Below are 20,281 nucleotides of genomic sequence, written 5' to 3'. Positions count from 1 at the left end.
ATCGGCTGAGCCAGCCGAGCACCCAAGAAACCCATTTTTTTTTTTTTTTAAAGATTTTATTTATTTATTTGAGAGAGAGAATGAGAGACAGAGAGCATGAGAGGGAGGAGGGTGAGAAGGAGAAGCAGACTCTGCTGAGCAGGGAGCCCGATGCGGGACTCGATCCCGGGACTCCAGGATCATGACCTGAGCCGAAGGCAGTCGCTTAACCAACTGAGCCACCCAGGCGCCCCCAAGAAACCCATTTTTAAACACATGTGCTTTTTTTTCACCAGGCAGGGCTGGGGTGCTGCTTCTTGATCTCGGTGATAACGGAAGGCCATCCAATACTCATCTGTGGTAATTCCCCAAACCGCACATTTGAGCTCCTGTTCCCTTTTCTACGCAGGACCAGACTTTTTTTTTTTTTTTTTTAAAGATTTTATTTATTTATTTGACAGAGAGAGACAGTGAGAGGGAACACCAGCAGGGGGAGTGGGAGAGGGAGAAGCAGGCTTCCCACCGAGCAGGGAGCCCGATGCGGGGCTCGATCCCAGGACCCTGGGATCACGACCTGAGCCGAAGGCAGACGCTTAACGACTGAGCCACCCAGGTGCCCCAGGACCAGATTTTAAAAAGAGAATGAGCCACGGAAGCGGAAGGACACCGAGACAAGACAGTTTAAGAAATCCATCAAGTTACCCAACAGTGTGTGCGGTTAGATCGGAGCTGTATTTGGGGGGGAGGGGAAGACAAGTATTGCAAATATATAGAAAATTTCTGGAAAAAATACCTCAGAAACAGGAGTTACCTCCAAAAATCTGAGCTGAGAGTGGAGCAGAAGAGGCAAGGGGAGGGGGCGACCCGCTCCTGGCCCGGCACCCTCCACAGCAGTACCAGCCGCTCCCCCAGGAGCACGCACTCACTGGATGGGTGTTTACTTCAGGCCAGGAACCACTCTCAAAGTACCGGGAGAGGAGCAGCAGGACCGAGCGGAACCTATACTTCACCGTTTTGAAGACGAGCTAATGTGTGAGAAGTGCTGACGTGGGGAGGTGAGTGGCCCTACGGGGCTGGACGCCGGGTCTGGAAAAGTCAAGTCGGCTCCACCATAGGCCGTCCACAGCCAGGCTCCCACACGGCTGTCTTGCCCAGTGAGGGCACTACACGACTCAACGCTGGCCACAGTGTGAGGGACCGGGGCGTGAGGACGGATGACGGACAAGGAAAGTAAGAGGAAGACAGAGCAGAAGGTGAGGAGAGGCTGTGGGTCAGGAGCTGTTTCCCCTCCCGCCCTCCCGCCCCCCGAGTGTCCACGCCCACTTGTCTAGTGAGTTGGGGTGCTGCCTCCATGGCTGCAGCACCCACTGTGGGCCGCTCTCCCACTGGGGGACACAGGGCTTGCTCCTCTTCCACTGTGACCAGCGTACTTTCACACAGCGCTGAGCAATAATCTGGCCACACGGCTGCCGCCGGCTGCCTCTGCACGGACACAGTGGCTGTTTGGTCCCCAGTCACATGCAGACACAGGCAGCTAAGTGGGGCAGCCAGCAGAGAGCCGCAGGAGGAGGCAGGGGAGGGAGGGGCCGCCGGCCGCTGCCACGCAAGACAGCAGGCCCGCGGCCGCAGGAGCACAGCCAGTCCACTCACCACTCCCTCCACTTAGAAATAAACCAACACACACAGCCTCCCAGGAGGCCTACTGCTGATGCTCGTTTTTAAGACAGGAAATAGAAGTGTTCAGCTGAAAGGCGTAAGCCAGAGCCACCAGTTCTCCGTGTGCCCTCCCTGCCTCTGCCACACGCAGCGTCAGCCTGGGCAGACGAGACAAACCCCACCCTGCTGCCCAGCCGTGCCCTGAACAGAGCTGGACGGCAGGGGCCTGATCAAGAGAGCAGCACGGTGTTCACTCTGCACCTCCATCTCCATCGCTCACAGCCAAGGTCACTCCTCCCCTCCTGTGAGAGCCAAGAGAACCTAGCGGACTGATGCCTCAGAGCAGAGTTCCACGTCAACCACACGCGGCAATCTCACCTGCTCCAAGCACACACGTCAGCACGATCCCGTGGCTGTTCTTGACCTGACCCTCAGCTACTGTCCTCTGAGAGCTCAGCACAACCTGACCATTGTACTCTGGCTTCTGCACCGACAGCGTGCCCCGAAGCCGCTCACCTCTGCTCCGTAAAGCACCCAGTCTCTCTTAAGACATGACAAACACAAGTTTGTCGCTTCACTGTGATCAAACTCATCAATCCAAAGTACAAGTCATCAGAATTTACATGAAATTGCAGCCAACTCGGGGCACCTGGGTGGCTCAGATGGTTAAGCGCCTGCCTTCAGCTCAGGTCATGATCTCAGGGTCCTGGGATCGAGGCCCACATCGAGCTCCCTGCTCAGTGGGGAGCCTGCTTCTCCCTCTCCCTCTACTGCTTCCCCTGCTTGTGTGCTCTCACTCTTTCTGTCCAATAAATAAATAAAATCTTAAAAAAAAAAAAAGGAAATTGCACCAAACTAAAAAAACTCAACATACAAATGAAAACATATCTCAGAGTTTAGACCAAAATGGTAATCACCTGCCCCTTCAACTTACACTCAAATACAGAGAGTCCATAAGTGAAGGCCAAGAACATTTGGGAACTGTGTTTCACACGCAGGAAACTGGGAGCAAAGGGTGTCTGAAAACTGAATGGCATGTGCAGCGCCCTCACACCTCCCTCTCTGCGCTGTGTCCACCCTGGGAAGGGAGCAGCACGGCTATGCGCTCCTGCCCGTTACTGTGACTTATGACGGCTGCTGCAAGTCCCAAGGCAGGAGGTGAGGAACGAAACTGGGATGTGGTCATGGACTGCTGAGCAGGCACGCCCCCGCAACCCGACCCTATGGTGACGCCCACCCACCACACAAGCTGCTGTACCTGATGGTTCCTGTGGGGGAGGGAAGGGGACTGATGAGGTGGGCCATGGTGTCTGGAATGTTGATGGTCAGGGGCGAGATGTGGGCCTGCACAGGTTTCACCGGGGATTCGGGGGCCTCCTGCTTCTCTCTCTTCTCACTGGACAGGGCAGTGAACGTGATCTTGATGTTTGTGCTCGGGAACCTGAACGTGCACCTGAAAAAGAAAAGCCAACTGTCAGTACCTGTCTGCCAAACTGGAGGATGGGGTGTCCCGTCCCATCCGCAGCAGGACACAGAGCCCAAGTGTCCCCAAATGCCACTGGAGCTTCATCTTGTGTGGAGAAGCCACCGAGAAGCCCACTTCAAGCTCCCTGCATGTGTTACGATTCGCTTAATGAATGAAACCACAAAAAGGCATTTCATGACTTTAAAACACTAGTAAATAAATACGTTCTTTAGACGAGCCAAATATAAGGAGAAAAAAGACTCAAACATGACTTAATCTGCATTATTCCTTTGCAAATAAATACACAGGTCTATCTGGGTCATTAAAGCAACGTAATTTTGCGGCTGTTTCTTAATTAAGAAAGAAAAATCATTCCTTTTGAAGAATCCTATCACCTTTTTTACTGAGCAAACAAGAGCCAGAGATATTAAATTTCAGAGGAAAAGGTTTACAGTTCAGTACTCTGGTTTACCTTTAATATAGCTTCCTTGACATAACTGAAGTATATTTATTTAAAAAAAAAAAGTAATGCAACCCAAACATCTTTAAAGAATTAAATTTAAAAATAGCTCCACAGACTCCTGGTCTCTCCCTGATCACACATCCAGTTAAACAGCGCCTGATCTGTGTGTATATAAATGGCCAAACAACCAGCTGACCTCTACATGTCCATCGCAGGGCACCGTCTTGGTGGTCAGCTCCGCCTGCCACGGAAAGATCCAGCATGGAGAGCAGAGGTCCCTCCCACTTCTGGTGATATTTTCAACGTAATTCTTCCCAATGCTCTAGTTAAAGGCTAGAAAGGATGCCATCTGGCAAGGTTTTGACACTTGCTGCCTGGTCTGCTCCCCCTACACTCCCTCCTTCGAATGCACTGACATCAGGTTCCCTGCCTCTTTACTTCCCTCATGAGGCACACCAGTCAGTCCTGCAGTCTCACTAGACAGAGCAGAACCTGAGTGACTGCCTCCTTCCTGGCACCCAGCACCCACACCCTTCCCTGTTCCTACCTCTTGGGGCTCCTTTTGAATCCATACTGGACTCTCCTTTACATCTCCATGTCTAATGCCCCAGACCAAGACTCCAGCGTCTGTGCTTCTCTGTCCACATTTACTGCCTGGGCAAGCTCAGCCAGGCCTGTGACCTTCACCTCTACACACTCCCGAACGACTCCAAAATCCACACTTCCTACACTCTGGACCTAATCTCTCACCACCTTCCTGATGCTGCCCTCTGTACCCACACTGGGCATCTCTAATAAGACCTCACACCAGCTCCTTCCCAGAGCTCCCCTTGGCAGTGAATGGTATCACCCAGTTGCTCAGGCCAGAAACACAGGATTCACCCAGCCTATCTGCTAAGCCATCAGCTCTCATCTCAGAACATACCCATCATTAGAACTGAAAACATCTGCTCTACCAGAAGCCCTGTTAAGACACTAAAAAGACAGGCCATCTTTTTGCCTTGTTCACCTTCCAGGAGAAAATTTTTACAAATCACATATCAACAAAGAACTCATATCCAGACTATAAAGGTCTATCTAAAGGTAACAGTAAGAAAACAAACAATCCAGTTAGAAAATGGGCAAAAAGTAAAAAAACAAACACAAAAACAAAAAACACTTCACCAAAGATATATAGGCGGCAAATAAGCATGAAGAGATGTTCAACCTTACTAGCCATTAGGGCAAGGCAGATTAAAACTGCCACGAGATATCACTCAATACTGGAATAGGTAAAACTTACCAGACTGACAACACCAAGTAACGGTGAAGATGACCTACACTGCTGGCAGGAAGGTAAAAAAGTGCAGCCTTCTGAGAAATCAGCCTGGCAGTTTCTCCTGAAGTCACACATGTGTATCAGAGGATGAGAACCAAGCTGGGCCAGGAGAAACAAACACTTACATTCACACAGAAACCTGTACAGGAATGCTCACAGCAGCTTTCTTTGGAACAGTCAAAGACGGGAAACTACTCCAAGGTCCTCCAATGGAAGTAAAAACTGTGGTTCATCACATCATGGAACACCACTCAGCAACAAAACGGAATGAGCTACTGGTGCAGCAACCACTGCGCAGGGTGCAGTGCCGAGTGAAAGAGCCAGCCCCCAGAAGTTTTATCCTCCCTAATCCCTTTTAGGTAACCCTCCCTTCCTTTCCTTCCCTCCCTCCCTCCCTTCCTCCCTCCCTCCTGCCTTTCTTTTTCTTTCTTAAGATTTCATTTATTTATGTGAGACAGAGCGAGAGCAAGTGCACACAATGGGGGAGGGGGCAGAGGGAAAGGGAGAAGCAGGCTCTCCACTGAGCAGAGAGCCCGACACGGGGCTTGATCCCAAGACCCTTGGATCATGACCTGAGACCAAGGCAGATGCTTAACTGACGGAGCCACACAGATGCCCCTAGGTCTAACACTTTCAAAATGACAAAATCACAGACTTGGAGAACAGATAAGTGGTGGCTAGGGGCTGGGGCAAGGAGGGGGTCCTCTGTGTGCTGGATCTGTCATCTGCATCTCAATCATAATACCATTAAGACAAACCTATACAGGTGACAACATGTCACAGAATCACAAAGACACCCCAGAACATCAATGCATGCAAACATTAGTGGGAAAACCCCTATCTCTACAGCCTCAACCACTAGTTACCATACCACCCCCTCCACCCCCAGTCTGCTCCTGTGTGGTGATTCTCAGCTCCCAGGGACACTGGGCAGTGCATGGACAGTCCCACCACACAGAATAGATGCCTTGGGCATGCCCCTCACCTGCTACTGGTCTCCCCTGCCCAGTCCTTCTCCAAGGTTCCTGCCTTAGCCTGTCTGCACCCAGTGGCTACAGCTGAGTTTCTAAAAATCTGCATACAGTGTTCAAAGACACAAAAAAGGCCAGAGGGAAAGTCAGCCTCCTCCCTCCTGCCATTGGGTACTACCCCTTCCCTCCCTTGTCCTTCCTCCACTTCCAACTCCCCAGAGGCTCCTACCCAACTGAGTCAGACCCCACGTCCCCTGCCTCTCATCCCCTCCTGCTCTCACTTGCTGCAGGAGGCGCCCTCCTACACCTCACCCCCCTATCCAAGAGCCTTCCCTAACCGTCCTGCCCTTCACTATGGCCACAATCGCTTGTCATCCTCGGTAGGATGCAATCTCCATGAGAGCAAAGCCCTTCCCTGCTGGGTTCACTGCTATAACCCAGAGCTTAGAAGAATCCCTGGTATATATGAAGCGGACCCTCAGTCTACACTTGTGGAATTAAAAAATGCCCAGCTTCATATATTAAAACAAGATCACATGACTAAAACAAACGAGAAGACCAGAGTTAAACACCTTGCAAATGCCTCTTTACTGCTGGTATGAGATCTGAATCAACTCTAGGCTTAGAGAAGGTGACTAGGAGCCCACTGGCCACTAAATTTTTAGCACAATATATATGACAGCTATGGAAGGTAAGTTTTCTTCCTTTTTCTCCCATATATAGTACCTGAGCCCCTGTCCTCAGACAAATCACCCCCTCCCCCCCCACGTCACCATGAAGGCCAGGCTGTTAGAACAAGCTCCGTCATCCAGCACGCAGGCCTCCATCTGGTAGAGCAGTTACCTCTCTGTGGCTTTCTCACCCATAAAACAGAGATGGCAGCATCTCCTCTTAAAGTGTCCTGGTGATTAATTCAGATAATATTTAGCAAAAGCTCAGATGTTTGTTAAGATGAAAAAACAAACTACCTTCAGCCCCACTTCAAGATGTCAACACTTACTTCTCCTACAGACAGTATCGTCCACCCTGCTGTCTGTCCCACTGCCACCCTGAGAACTTACAGGAGGCCAGCCTCACGCAGAGCAACAGCACACACACCTGCCGCCCCCCGAGTGGTGCAGAAGCAACAGAGCACTGTGCACAGCTCCAACAGGGGAACTCCAGAAAAGTGAGCTCTTCCCTCCCCCATGGGGCACATACATGTCTCCCAGCCTTTATTTCTGCTTTACACAAAATAAGACCACACCCTCCACTCTGGTCCTCAGCTTGTACTTCTCCCAGAGTGTCACCCACAGCATCCGTGCACACAGAAACAGCTGAGTGCTGCCTTAGGGACGGGATACTGCCCCATCAAGGACCTCCTTCCTTTGTATCTGAGTCCCAAGGCTTCCAATTAAAGGTAGTGATCGACACTGTCCTGACCGTCTCCATGGCACAGCTGCTGTCAGGAACCTCAAACTCCAAGTGCACACAGGGCGTCTAAATTGAGGCAAGGCGCTGTCAGGCCACCTGCTGATAGCCTTTGACCAACAGCATGTGAGACTTCCGTCCTGGCCACCACTGGGCACTGTTGCCACCAACCCCACCCCCTTGACAGGTGAAAATGATGAAATCTTTCTGCTTTCATCTAAGAGGAAACTTCTTCTCATACGTGTATGAGCCATGAAACATACTTAAAAACCACCTAGACATCCTGGTAACTTTTTATTTTTAAATCTGGGTTCTGATTACATGGGTGAGTTTTTGTGAAAATTCATCAAGTTACACATGTTATATGATACATATGCTTTTCTGTACAAATAGTACACTTCAAGAGAGAGGAGTTATTATTTGAAAAAACCATCTGCGGGGCGCCAGGTGGTACAGTCAGTTGAGCATCTGACTTTAGATATCGACTCAGCTCATGATCTTTGGGGTCGTGGGACTGAGCCCCACACAGGGCTCTGCGCTCAGCGTGGAGTCTCCTTCAGATTCTCTCTCCTCCTCCCTCCCACTCACTCTCTCTCAAATAAATAAAATCTTAAAAAAAAAAACACAAAAAACGGGGGGGGGGCACCTGGGTGGCTCAGCCAGTTATGCGTCCAACCCTCAATTTCACTCAGGTCATGATCTCAGGTTCATGGGATAGAGCCCCACACTGTGCCCTGTGCCAGCAGAGTCTGCTTGAGATTCTCTCTCCCTCTGCCCCCCACCCTGCTCACATGCGCTTTCAAATGAATAGATAAATCTTAAAAACAAACAAAAAAAATTAGCAAAATGCTGATAATGTGACAAGGGCTGTTTCCCATACTTCTGTGCTAACAATGGCCTATTTCTTTACCTGGGTTGTGATTACACTGGTACCCACATTACAGGTATAAATGATTTTTCTATGTAGGCTATGTTCAAAGCAAAATACACTACAACTGTTTTCAGGTTCTCTATGGAGTTCAATTAGCTATGAAATCCTCACTCCCCTTCAGGGTAGGTGAATGACCACCACTAGACTTTCCTAAGCTAGAATTAAAAAACAGCAGAATAATTTTGATTAGTTGCCTCACAAAACCAAAAAGAGCGGCAAACATTACAGTAGCATGAAAGCGAAGATAAACCCAGGTGAGGGGATCCCCCTCAGACCTCTGCCTTCCCAATACCACCACCAAGCGGCCCAAATTTCAGGGCTGGAAGGCCCATCCTGTCTGTGCACCCTGATCCACTTCCCTGCAGTGGCAATGGTGTGAGCGCCCATGTCTCACACCTACTGTCACAATACCTAACATGAGGTGTTCTTTAAAAATACTTTAATTGAGGGGCTCCTGGGTGGCTCAGTCGGTTAAGCGTCTGATTCTTGATTTTGGCTCAGGTCATAATCTCAGGGTCCTGGGATCAAGTCCTGCATCAGGCTCTGTGCTGGGCTGGGCGTGCAGCCTGCTTAAGATGCTCTCTGTCCCTCTCCCCTGCCTCATGCACGCACACTTGGCTTGCACACTCACTCTCTTAAAAACAAAATTATATATAATTGATCCTGAAAGCTTTGTAATGAAGCTCAATATAAGAATATGAATCTGTTCATAAGACCCTGACAATTATGACAAAATAATAGAGGAAAGGGAAAGATGAAAAAATGAATAGTAAGACGAGCTAGTCAGATAGCAGAATCACAAATCCCTCAGTGAAAATGACCAAAAGTGTGGCTCACAGGACAGCAGCCTGGGGGTACTGAGCACCTCTGAGAACTGAGAAGTTGCACATCTTGAACCACAAATCAAAACTGACAGCAACACAACAGTTGATGGTTCCAAACATATGCAAAGGACCCCGACAAAAAATTAAGTTCCTTGGGCGCCTGGGTGGCTCAGTTGGTTAAGCGACTGCCTTCGGCTCAGGTCATGATCCTGGAGTCCCTGATCGAGTCCCGCATCGGGCTCCCTGCTCGGCGGGGAGTCTGCTTCTCCCTCTGGCCCTCCCCACTCTCATGTGCTCTCTAATAAATAATTAAAATCTTAAAAAAAATTAAGTTTCTTTTACTTGAACAAATGTTAACCATTTTAACATGGATTCAGACTTGCACGTACCCCTCCCTCCCTGTACTCACTCTCCTATACTTGGTGACTGAAATGGGAACTCTTACAAGTGAGATCTGCACACCAGTGGCCTCAGTCTAGAGCTCTAAATAATGAGACTTGCAGAGAGCCTCTTGACATCCTTCTCTGCTGTGGCACAGATCACTGAGACAGACACAGTCCCTGAGTTGGAAAAATCTCACGAGTGTGCTCCATTTCTGCCTACTCAAAACACACATCTGGATGCAAATCAGTCATTATTAGGTTAACTCTGGAATCACTCAAGTTTTTTAAGAGTATTTCAGAAATTTTAAAAACTCTTCACAATTTGTTATTTTACCTAATTCAGTGATCTACCCACACAGCACCAACCCGGTCTGGTGCCTCGCAGATGAGGAGACCACTCTGGAAGGAACCAGAGTAAGTGCAGTGGTGCAGGGCAGAGACCTGCAGATGCCCCCCCCTCCCGCCATGGCTCAAAGTGGCAGCAGTGTCCCCACTGTGGAGTGCACACAACCTCACCTCTGGGCTTCTTGCTAAAAATAACTAACACGATCTCACCAGGAGGAAAAACATCAAACAAATCCAAATCGAGGGGCATCCTACATAAGAACTGGCCTGTCCTCTTCAAAAACGTCAATGCTACAGGAGTCAAAGAAAGGCTGAAGGGTGGTGATAAATGAGAAGAGAGGTCAATGCAACTGTGACCCCATTCCGGAAACAGGTCTGGTTTTCCTCTTCCAATGAAGGGACAATGACAGCTGAAGTCTAAGCAAGGTCAGTGGGCTAGACCACAGTACTGTACCAACGCTAATTGGCATTCGTGCCTGGGCTGTGGTTATGGAAGAGAATGTTTTTAGGAAACACGTGGAAATACTTTAGAAGTAAAAATCCATCATGCATGTAGCTTACTCTCAAAAAATTTCAGAAAAAAAACGAGAGAGATAAAGCAGGTGTGGTAAACGTTAATATTTGGGGAATCTGGGAAAATGGGAATTTTCTGTTCTATTTTTATTTTTACAGCTTTTCTAGAAGCCTGAAGTGATTTCAAACAAAAAGAAAATGATTTTGGAAACTTTAAAAACGTCCTGTGCACGATGTCCAGAACGTCTTTGACATCTGTGACAAGGTGAGCGCGCGCACGCACACACACACACACACACACAAACACACAGAATGTTCAGAAACCATCTGACTCTCCCAGCTGCTACCTGCTTGTGTTTCACAGAAGTACCAGTCCACACCTGACTGGCCTTTGCCACGGACAACCTGAAGGCCTGCTCTGGGACATAACCCTCATCATCATCTCTCTTCTGTGGGAGTCTATGATATTGTAGAATCCCATCAATTTTCAAGCCCAACTTTGTAGGACACCTAACACAGTTAATGAAATGTCACCTTGAGGCGCCTGGGTGGCCCAGTCTGAGTGTCTGCCTTCAGCTCAGGTCATGATCCCAGGGTCCTGGGATCGAGTCCCGCATCGGGCTCCTTGCTCAGCAGGGAGCGTGCTTCTCCCTCTCCCTCTGCCTGCTTGTTCTCTCTCTCTCAAATAAATAAATAAAATCTTAAAAAAAAAAAGTCACCTCACTGTAATTTTCACTGACTCCTGATCCCCGTCCTGGGCCTCAGGCTAAGCACTACAACCCCAGTTTGGGGGTACACAGGACAATACCACAGCCACATTCACACAGTGACCCTGACACCTGCATACTCTCATTCATCCAGCACAGGTGACATCTGTTACATATACACACCATCCCATCACTGGGCTTCAAATTTGACCTAAGAAGCTGTGTGGTCTGTGGTGATACCACATTCCATACTCTGGATTTCTTCTCCCCTTGGAAGAACATGTCTCCCATCTTAAATGCAGCAATAGTCTCACAGAGCAGTATCTCCCAAGCCATGTTCCTTCAGCACAGCAGTGAGTGTCCTGACACACAACATCTACCAGCCAGCAAAGCTGAATCCTGCTGTGGTAACAAATGGCCCCCAGATCTCTGTGGCTCACAGCAAAGGTTTGGATCTAGCATCTATCATTTGCACACTACCTAGCAGCTGGTCTGCTCCACATTTCCCTCACTCTGGGACCCAGGCTACTGTGGTGGCCCCATTTAAGACACCGCTGGTCCCAAGACAGAGAGGAAAAACAGAAGGTAGGAGCCGAGTCCCACAGCCACACTTGTGCAGAAGGGGCCCACAGGAAGGACCTCCCCAATAAAACATCACCTCCCCCACGACAGCAATACCAAAGGGGCGTCTGGAAAATCGTTTCAAATCCTTTTGCCTATGCAACTAGGCAGAGACACTAAGCTGAGTTGCTGACCTGTTTTCCAGGGGAAGAAATGAGAGACCAGTTACTCTAAGTCATTCAGCTTTAACAAGTGACAAAGATAATCTAATGTGAAGGGGGAGAAAATCTCGTAATTTAATCTCACAACTGGCAAAGGAAAAGGCTGTGTTGATAAAAATGTGTTATACGGGGTGGACAGTGCTCCGAAGCCATCAAAGACTTGGTGTGGGCAGCAATGATCACCAAGAAGGTGGAGGGCAGCAGAATCCTCCACATTTGAGGAAACGTGTAGACCGTTACGCTGAAGAGCAGACTGGGAGGTAAGAGTAGGAATGAGGAAACCAGTGAGGAGGCTCCCGAGGAGCCCAGGGTGTGTGGCACGTGCACCTCGGCGGCAGGGAGGACAGAGAGGGGACTGGGTTCAGAGACAGAAAGAAGCAGCCTGGGGATACACGGCTAAGTGTGGGCCGAGGGAAGAAGACTGCAGGATGGCTCAGGGGACATCGGCACCAATTACTAAGATGCTGGTGGATCGGGTGGACGAGGAACAGGTTATGTGGACACGTGACGTGTGAGGTGTCCCTTAGCCACCACCCTAGGGAGACGCCCCCCAGCCCTTAGTGAAGCCCAGCTGGAGACCCGCCTCGGTGTCCTCAGCACAGAGAGGGCACGTGTGCCACGACACAGAAGACAAGGAGCCTGAGAAACAGCCAGCAGGTATCGAGACAGAGAACGACCTTAGGGACTCAAACAAGCATTCCTTTCAAGAAGGATCATTACCATGGGAGTTTAAAACGGGTTCCAGTCCCAACTGAGCCCTGACAGCAAGCCATGCTTTTTTTTTCTGCAAAAATGGAAGAAAATTCCTCATCCTGAGCCCTGAGGAAGACTGAAGCCAAAGAGACACTTCTGTGCACCATTCTCTTTCACTAGTTTCCTCATTGTGTGAAAGAAACACTGAAACTTATAATGCCACCTTTCCCGAATTGTTGCCCCTAATTGATCAAACTCACCAGTGACTCATCAGTCACCCCCTACCCCACGCTGCCTCTGCCACGAGCTAAGGAACAATACACCCACCCCATGATCAGTCCTGCCGACAGACCACCCTGAGTCAGGAGCCCAAAGCTGCCACCACCATCAGTCCGAGATGGCCCCGGAGTCTGGCAAGCACTCCTCTGCCCCAGAAGGGGGTTGCAAAGGGACAGCAATGTCAGCCCAGGGAAGGGCTGTGTTGCCCCTCAGAGGAAGCAGTGGCTATTTAAAGGGCACAAGTTCTAAGTAGAGTGCTTGACCAAGTTTGAGACAATTTAGGACAATGAAAAATATACCGGGGGAAAAAAATCAGAAACCCCAAGCAGGGTTACTTTTGTCACACCTCAGCAATGAAATTCAAGCAACTCACCTATCACCTCAGCTTGAACTTCTTACCTTGCAAACTGCTAAAACACTAGTTTTCTATGAAAACCTGTGAAATGTGATGCGATGGTGTGCATTAAAGCAGGCCAGGCTGTTTTAGTCTTTATGAGGTTCAGCATGAATCTTCTAATCAGAGACTCAAAGCCTGTTGCTTCAATGAGACACCTGGAACTGGGGCTCAGGAACCACCTGCTGAGCCTGCTCTTTTGAGCGAGGCACTTTACTGCCACGCTTTGCTTCAAAATGACTTAGAAACAACATAGCTTATGAAATAAAGTTCTTACGTATGGAGAGGGCTGGCTGTGGGGGCACGTGCCAGTTCAGTCACACAGGTGCTAAGCTCAGAAGGGCCCACAAATGAGGTTTAATGCTCTACTGCCACCATCTTGAAATCCTCAATAATTTCATTTTTGAATTTACATTTTGTAAGTGAAGCCCAGTGACGTGATGGAGCACAGGCCTGGGGCTTGGAGCCCCGGCTCACCTACATCTTGCCCTCCTGCACCAACAACCTCCTCTGTCCCAGACAGGGCTTGGAAGGGACACCGTGGGTATCTGAGAGGGTCTGCACTTGCCCTTAAGAGTATCCCTCTGCCTAAGATCTGGCACGTGCCGTGCCCCCACAGCTGGCCCTTGCCACATGTAAGAGCTTTATTTCATAAGCTATGTAGTTTCTAAGTGCCTCACTCCAGACTAATGAGGACTTCCATTAGTTGTGAGAAATAACCCCATCAGCCCTCTTTCGTGTGAAAGGCCACATCCATGGCTCTTGGTGCAGACGGTTGGGTGGACTCTGTCTCACTGACAGCAGCAGCAGACAAGTGCACGGAGCATACAGTAGGTGCTCAATGAGAAGAAATATTCCTCTGAGGTGGGACTGCTCTTGAGATTACTCTATCCCAAACTTGCCCAAACACTCATGTTGAGACCAGAGCAGGTTCTCCAACACACACACATCTTGCCCAGATTTCACTCGTAAGAGAACCCTGGTGCAGTGCCTGGGCTTCTTCCCTGTACTCAGTTTATAGCACTTCCTTCAGCTCATGGAGAAAACCAGGAACCTCCAAAGAGCTTTGACTGTACACCTTTAAGTGAAAAGTGGAGTCAACAAATGATTATGTACAATATATGAGTAATAAGCCATCAAGAAATGAAAAGGCGGGGGTGGTGGGGTGGCTCAGTCAGTGAAGCATCCGACTTTTTTTTTTAAGATTTTATTTATTTATTTGAGAGAGAGGGAGAGCGCACACAAGCCGGGGGAATGGCAGGCAGAGGGAGAGGGAGAAGCAGGCTTCCTGATGAGCAAGGAGCCCGATGCAGGGCTCGATCCCAGGACCCTGGGATCATGACCTGAGCTGAAGGCAGATGCTTAACCGACTGAGCCACCCAGGTGCCCTTGATTCTGATTTTATAAGAAAAATCAGCAGTTTGAGATGTTGATTATATTGTAATGTGTTTATAACAATGGCCTAGTTTCAACACTCATACATTTTGAATTCTTATAGAGAGAGCAAGTGTTTCTGAGACTAAGGGTGGAAACCTGAAAGAGGTTGAGGTGTTCGTGGGTACTGGTAGACATTGGCTTTCTAAATGATAACCTGTGAGCTGTGGGAACAAGGGGAGTTGGCCGACCCTCCTAAGCCCTTAACCTCTGCTCTTCTGGAACACATGAGACTTCTGCCATCTTTAAGAGGAAAGTGTCCAACTCTTGATTTTGGCTCAGGTCATGATCTCAGAGTCCTGAGATGGAGCCCCGCGTTGGGCTCTGTGCTCAGCAGGGAGACTGCTTGAGATTCCCACCCCCCTTTGCCCCTCCCCTCCCACTCTTAAAAAAAAAATGAAAGAGCAAGGAACAAAATAAGAGGAATATTTGTAATACACATATCTCACAAATGATTTGTGTTCAGGATATATAAGATTCAACAATAAGAACATAAAAAACCCATTAAAAATGGTCAAACAGACTTCTAATAAAGAAGATACAGGGGCGCGTGGCTGGCCCAGTCAGCAGAGCATGCCACTCTTGATCTTGGGGTCATGAGTTCAAGCCCCACAGTGGGCCTAGAGTTTACTTAAAAAAAAAAGATAATGATGATCATGCTAACAAGTATGTGAACTACACATCAAATGGCTGATATAAAGACAGACAAAACGAAGCACTGACAAGGATACAGAGCAACTAGAATTTTCCCACACTGGTGGTGGAGTACAAAATGGTGGGACAGCTTTGGAAAAGTTTGTCAGCTTATTTGGCCAAGAGAAATGAGAGCGCATCTGTCCATACAAAGACTTGTTCATGAATGTTCACAGAAGCATGATCCAAAACACTCCAAACTGGAGACTTCCCAGGTAACCAGCAACTGGTGAATGGATCACCCAATGGTGGTATGTCCATACAAGAAAATATTTCTCAAATACCACTCAACAATGACAAAGGAAAAACTGCCCAAACAAGCAACATGGACCAATCTCAGAAAGGTTAATCAGAAAAAGATAAACTGAAGAGTATACACTGCATGATTCAATTAATAGAAATCCTAGAAAAGATCTGACTAGTCTACAGTGATGGAGGCATATGACTGCCTGGGGCTTGTCACTGGCAGTGGGATGAGGAGGCAAGACTGCAAGGAGGCAGGAGAAAGATCTTGGGGAAGAAACATTCTATTATTTTGACTGGAGTTTTGGTTACATAGGTACATACATTTGTCAAAACTCTTTGAAAGGTACCCTTAAAATAGCTTTGTCTTATCCTACGTAAAATATACCTCAAAAAACTGTCATCTAAAAAAATGATAATCTGGCAACAATACATTCATATGTGTGTAAGTTATACTATCGTATTATACACTATAAAACAGAAAAAATAGGGGCGCCTGGGTGGCTCAGTTGGTTAAGCGACTGCCTTCAGCTCAGGTCGTGATCCTGGAGTCCTGGGATCGAGTCCTGCATCGGGCTCCCGGCTTGGCAGGGAGCCTGCTTCTCCCCCTGGCCCTCTCCTCTCTCATGCTGTTTTTCTCTCTCTCTCTCTAATAAATAAATAAAATCTTTAAAACAGAGAAAATAGCAAACAGGATGAAAGAAATAACAAGTATATTTTCTTCCTAAACTCTAAAAGATCATCTCGATCTCTTTCTGGGGTAAACACATCGACTCTGGAGACTAATATCCTAGAAACAATGTCACTTTTGTTTTACCTGTGAAGTTCCATGCACAAGGAATACAGTGTCTAGGATTGTGGGAGGTTTTTCCGCAATTTTACTGAAATATAATTGCAATATAAAATGGTAATAAGTTTAAAGTGTACAATGTAATGATCTGATATGGTATATATTTGATATGTATGTATTACAAAATGATTATCACAAATAAGATTAGTTAACATCTATAACTTCACAGTTACGATTTTGTTTGCATGTGGTGAGAACGTTTAAGATCAACTCACCTAGCAACTTTCAAATACAACTGAATATTAACTACAGATACTGTGCTGTACATTATGTCTTCAGGATTTACTTATCTTATAACTGGAAGTCCATACCCTTTGACCACCTTCAACCATCTTCCCCACCCTAGGATTCTATTTTCCAGATCATTAATAAGGCTGCCAATTACATAGTAGTAAGAGAGATCACTGTATTGAGTTCCTTATCAAATGGTAAGTTTTTACATATGTTTGACATTGGGGTAAGGCATTTCATCCTTTGGGCACTTTATTAAAAGATTAATTTCCACTTTATAGGAACAGAAAAACATAACCCAGAAGGGAATGGCAAGGTTTGCTTTCTGAACAGGCAGCTCTGACATGGCGCCACCCTCCACCACACTGAGGTGTTTTGATGGTGAGCCCGTGCACATACATTTATACTTCTCACTTGTCAGGTGAGCTGCACACAAGAGATGTACATCCACGGAACCTGCAGGAAAGCATTCTGAAAATACTATGTTGAATGGCCAATAAGCACATGAAATGATCCTCAACATTATTCATCATCAGGAGAAATGCAAATTACAACCACAGAACACCACTACACACCCAGTAGAAAACCTAAAATGGAAAAGAATGCCAACGCTGATGAGGCTGTGAAGCCACCTGAATGCTCCCTTACACAGTGTCAACGGGGTGTAAACTGTACAAAGCATTTTCCAGAGAATGGAAAGCGGTTGCACCTACGAAAGCTGAACATATGCACATCCTGTGAGCCAGCAAGCCACGGAGCCAGAGAAGTGTGCGTACTCATCAAACACAGCGACAGGAGTCACAGACTTTCAATTACAGAAAGTCTTCCAACTTAAAAAGTATCTAGAAAATATGGCAGCACTGTCCATTAAAATAGACCAAAATAAAACTACCTCATTGTAGCAGAACATCAAATTGTGGTATGTTCACATTACTGAATACTTTACAGCCATGAGAATGAGTGATTGACAGCTAAGTACAAATATATGGGCTAATCTCACAATCATTTATTCAGTGAAAAGCCAACAGTACTCTTAAGTCCATGTATATGAAGTTCAAAAGCAAACAAAACAATCTCTAGTTTAGAGTTCAGGACAATGGTTCTGGGGTTGGGAGGGGCCCTGTGGGGTGCTGATGATGCATGCCATGTTTCTTAACTGGGGGCAGATTACATGGCGGGTTGTCATTAAGCCTTACACTTAGGACCTGTGCACTTTTTTGTGTGTGCATTGCACTAAAACAACAACAATTCTGTTATGGAAGGGGGCAATCAAGAAATTACTCTCAAGGTCCAGGTGAGAAATGACTAAGTCAAGAGCTATGTAGAAGAAGGAAGGGTAAGGGACAGGTGTGAGAAATGTCCAAGTGAAATGACTGAGACAGAGACATAATTCCACCAATGCAGAGAAGCAGAACAGACCAAGGACAGGGTGAGTCCACCACCCTGGAGGGACCACACCGACTCACAGGAGGAAAGGAGGGCACCTGAAATAGACAGAAAGAGGACTGCAGACTTACAGCTGGAGGCTTTAAAGCTACTGAATGAGGACAGCCACCTGTCAGCATCTTGCTCCTCATAACCCTACTACAATGACTTGCCGTCAAGCAGCCCTACACCCTAAAGAAGTCCACAACCCCTTGTTCACAAATTCCAAGAGACAAACAGCTCCAAAAACCCTGACCTGAAATCGTCTGGTAGCCAATTCTGACCCAAACTGAGAAGGAGCTAATTATAGCCTTTAATTATCCTGCTTAGAATATTCATGTATTTCATGACAAAAATTCTAATGTGTTGAATTACAGGGTGCTGGGAGTATGAAATAATATACAGTACACACATTGTACTACTTTTCTAAGATTCAAACTATTCTGATTTCAAAACACCTCTGGCTCCATGGGTTGAGGGTGGGATCTGTATATATATACATATATATATACATATATATATATATATATATATACTGCCTGTTGGCTAGGCATTGTGCCATTTTCCTAAAAACTTTTCCAGAAATATTCCGATTTAAGGGGAAATCAGATGGCTTGCTTCAAAAAGAATAACTCCATTAAGCTATTGTCCAGAGCAGAATATCAATTAGTATTTCTGTTGTCATTAATAGGCAATGAATTCACATACATAAAATTTAAAAGCTACCCAAGAGTGGAAACTAAAAACAGCAAGATTCCCTCCTTCCTACAGCATTCCCACTGCTCTGGTTTCTAATGCCAGCTCTCAAAAGTAGACCCCAGAACTATTAAACTATTCAAATAAACAAGTAAATAAGCAAGCCCTGGGCTCCAAGCAGACAAATGGTGCCTGCCTCTCTGCTCAACCATTTCTCTACCTCCCCAACATGGAACCCCCAGAGGAGGCACCCATGAAGCCCTCTTTTAAGAAGGGTTTGTCTATATGCAACAAGCTCTTTTTCACCTACTGCCTCACTGGCAACTAGAATCCCACTTTTGGGTCACATCTGACCCTCAATAATTTGATCAGCCTCTCTTTTTTAAAAAAGACATTTCAGGATACCTGGGTGGCTCAGTTGGTTAAGTGTCTGCCTTTGGCTCAGGTCATGATCCCAGGGTCTTGTGATTGAGCCCTGCCTTGGGCTCCCTGCTTCTCCCTCTACCTGCCGCTCTCCCTGCTTGTGCGCTCTGACAAATAAATAAAATCTTAAAAAAAAAAAAAAAGACATTTCATCAGGAAATCCTGACACATGCTACAACACAGATGCATCTTCAGGACATTATGCTATGTGAAATAAGCCAGATACGAAAGGACGAATACTGTATGAATACATTTCATACAAGGTCCCTACAGCAGTCAAATTCATACAGACAAAAGAAGTTTGATGGCGCTGGGAGAGGGGGGCGGAAGAAGGGGAATGGGCCTTATTGTTTAATAGGGACAGAGTTTCAGTTTTACAAGATAGAAGTTTGGAGACGGATAGTGATGACAGTTACACAACGAGAAAGCGCTTAATGCCACTGAGCTGTACATGTGAAAAGTGGTTACGATGGTAATTTTTTTTTTTAATTAGGCTCCACGCCTAGTGCCGAAACCAACATGGGGCTTGAACTCACCACCCCAAGATCGAGACCTGAGCTGAGATCAAGAGTTGCACACTTACCTGACTAAGCCACCGAGGCACCCCAAGACAGTAAATTTTATGTAATGTGTATTTTACTGCAAATTTTATTTTATTTTATTTTTTTAAAGATTTTATTTATTTATCTGACAGAGAGAGACACAGCGAGAGAGGGAACACAAGCAGGGGGAGTGGGAGAGGGAGAAGCAGGCTTCCCGCCGAGCAGGGAGCCCGATGCGGGGCTCGATTCCAGGACCCTGGGACCATGACGAGAGCCGAAGGCAGACGCTTTACGACTGAGCCACCCAGGCGCCCCATTTACTGCAAATTTTAAAAAAATTTGTAATGAGCACTTACGATTATGTCTGGAACATAGTAAGCAACTCATAGGTATTATTTCTTTCCTTTTTTTTTTTTTAAGACATTTCATCAGGAGAATGGAAAGGGAAGCCAAACTAGAGGAAATACTTGCAAAAGACATAGCTGATAAAGGGCTGTTACCTAAAACATACAAAGAACTCTTAAAACTCAACAAGAAAACAACTCAATTTAAAAATGAGCAAAAGATCTGAACAGATACCTTGCCAATGAAAATATACAGATGGCAAACAAACATATGAAAAGATGCTTCA

The 20,281-nt window shown here is 46.9% G+C and overlaps 1 protein-coding gene across 3 annotated transcripts in view; it reads right to left on the bottom strand.

Moving 5' to 3' along the window:
- The window catches only part of FOXK2 (forkhead box K2), a 65,689-nt gene that overhangs the window by 21,891 nt on the left and 23,517 nt on the right, over positions 1–20,281 (bottom strand). For all 3 annotated transcript variants that reach the window (XR_004819678.1, XR_004819677.1, XM_035724461.1), the window contains exon 2: positions 2,894–3,088. Coding sequence is in view for 1 of the 3 variants with exons in the window: in XM_035724461.1 (XP_035580354.1) it covers positions 2,894–3,088 (195 nt within the window). In the remaining 2 variants the exon portion in view is untranslated. The remainder of the gene's footprint in view (positions 1–2,893; positions 3,089–20,281) is intronic.

The sequence above is a fragment of the Zalophus californianus genome, chromosome 16, assembly GCF_009762305.2.
Source record: "Zalophus californianus isolate mZalCal1 chromosome 16, mZalCal1.pri.v2, whole genome shotgun sequence".
Taxonomy (NCBI): domain Eukaryota; kingdom Metazoa; phylum Chordata; class Mammalia; order Carnivora; family Otariidae; genus Zalophus; species Zalophus californianus.
This window is presented reverse-complemented; position numbering and strand designations above follow the sequence as displayed.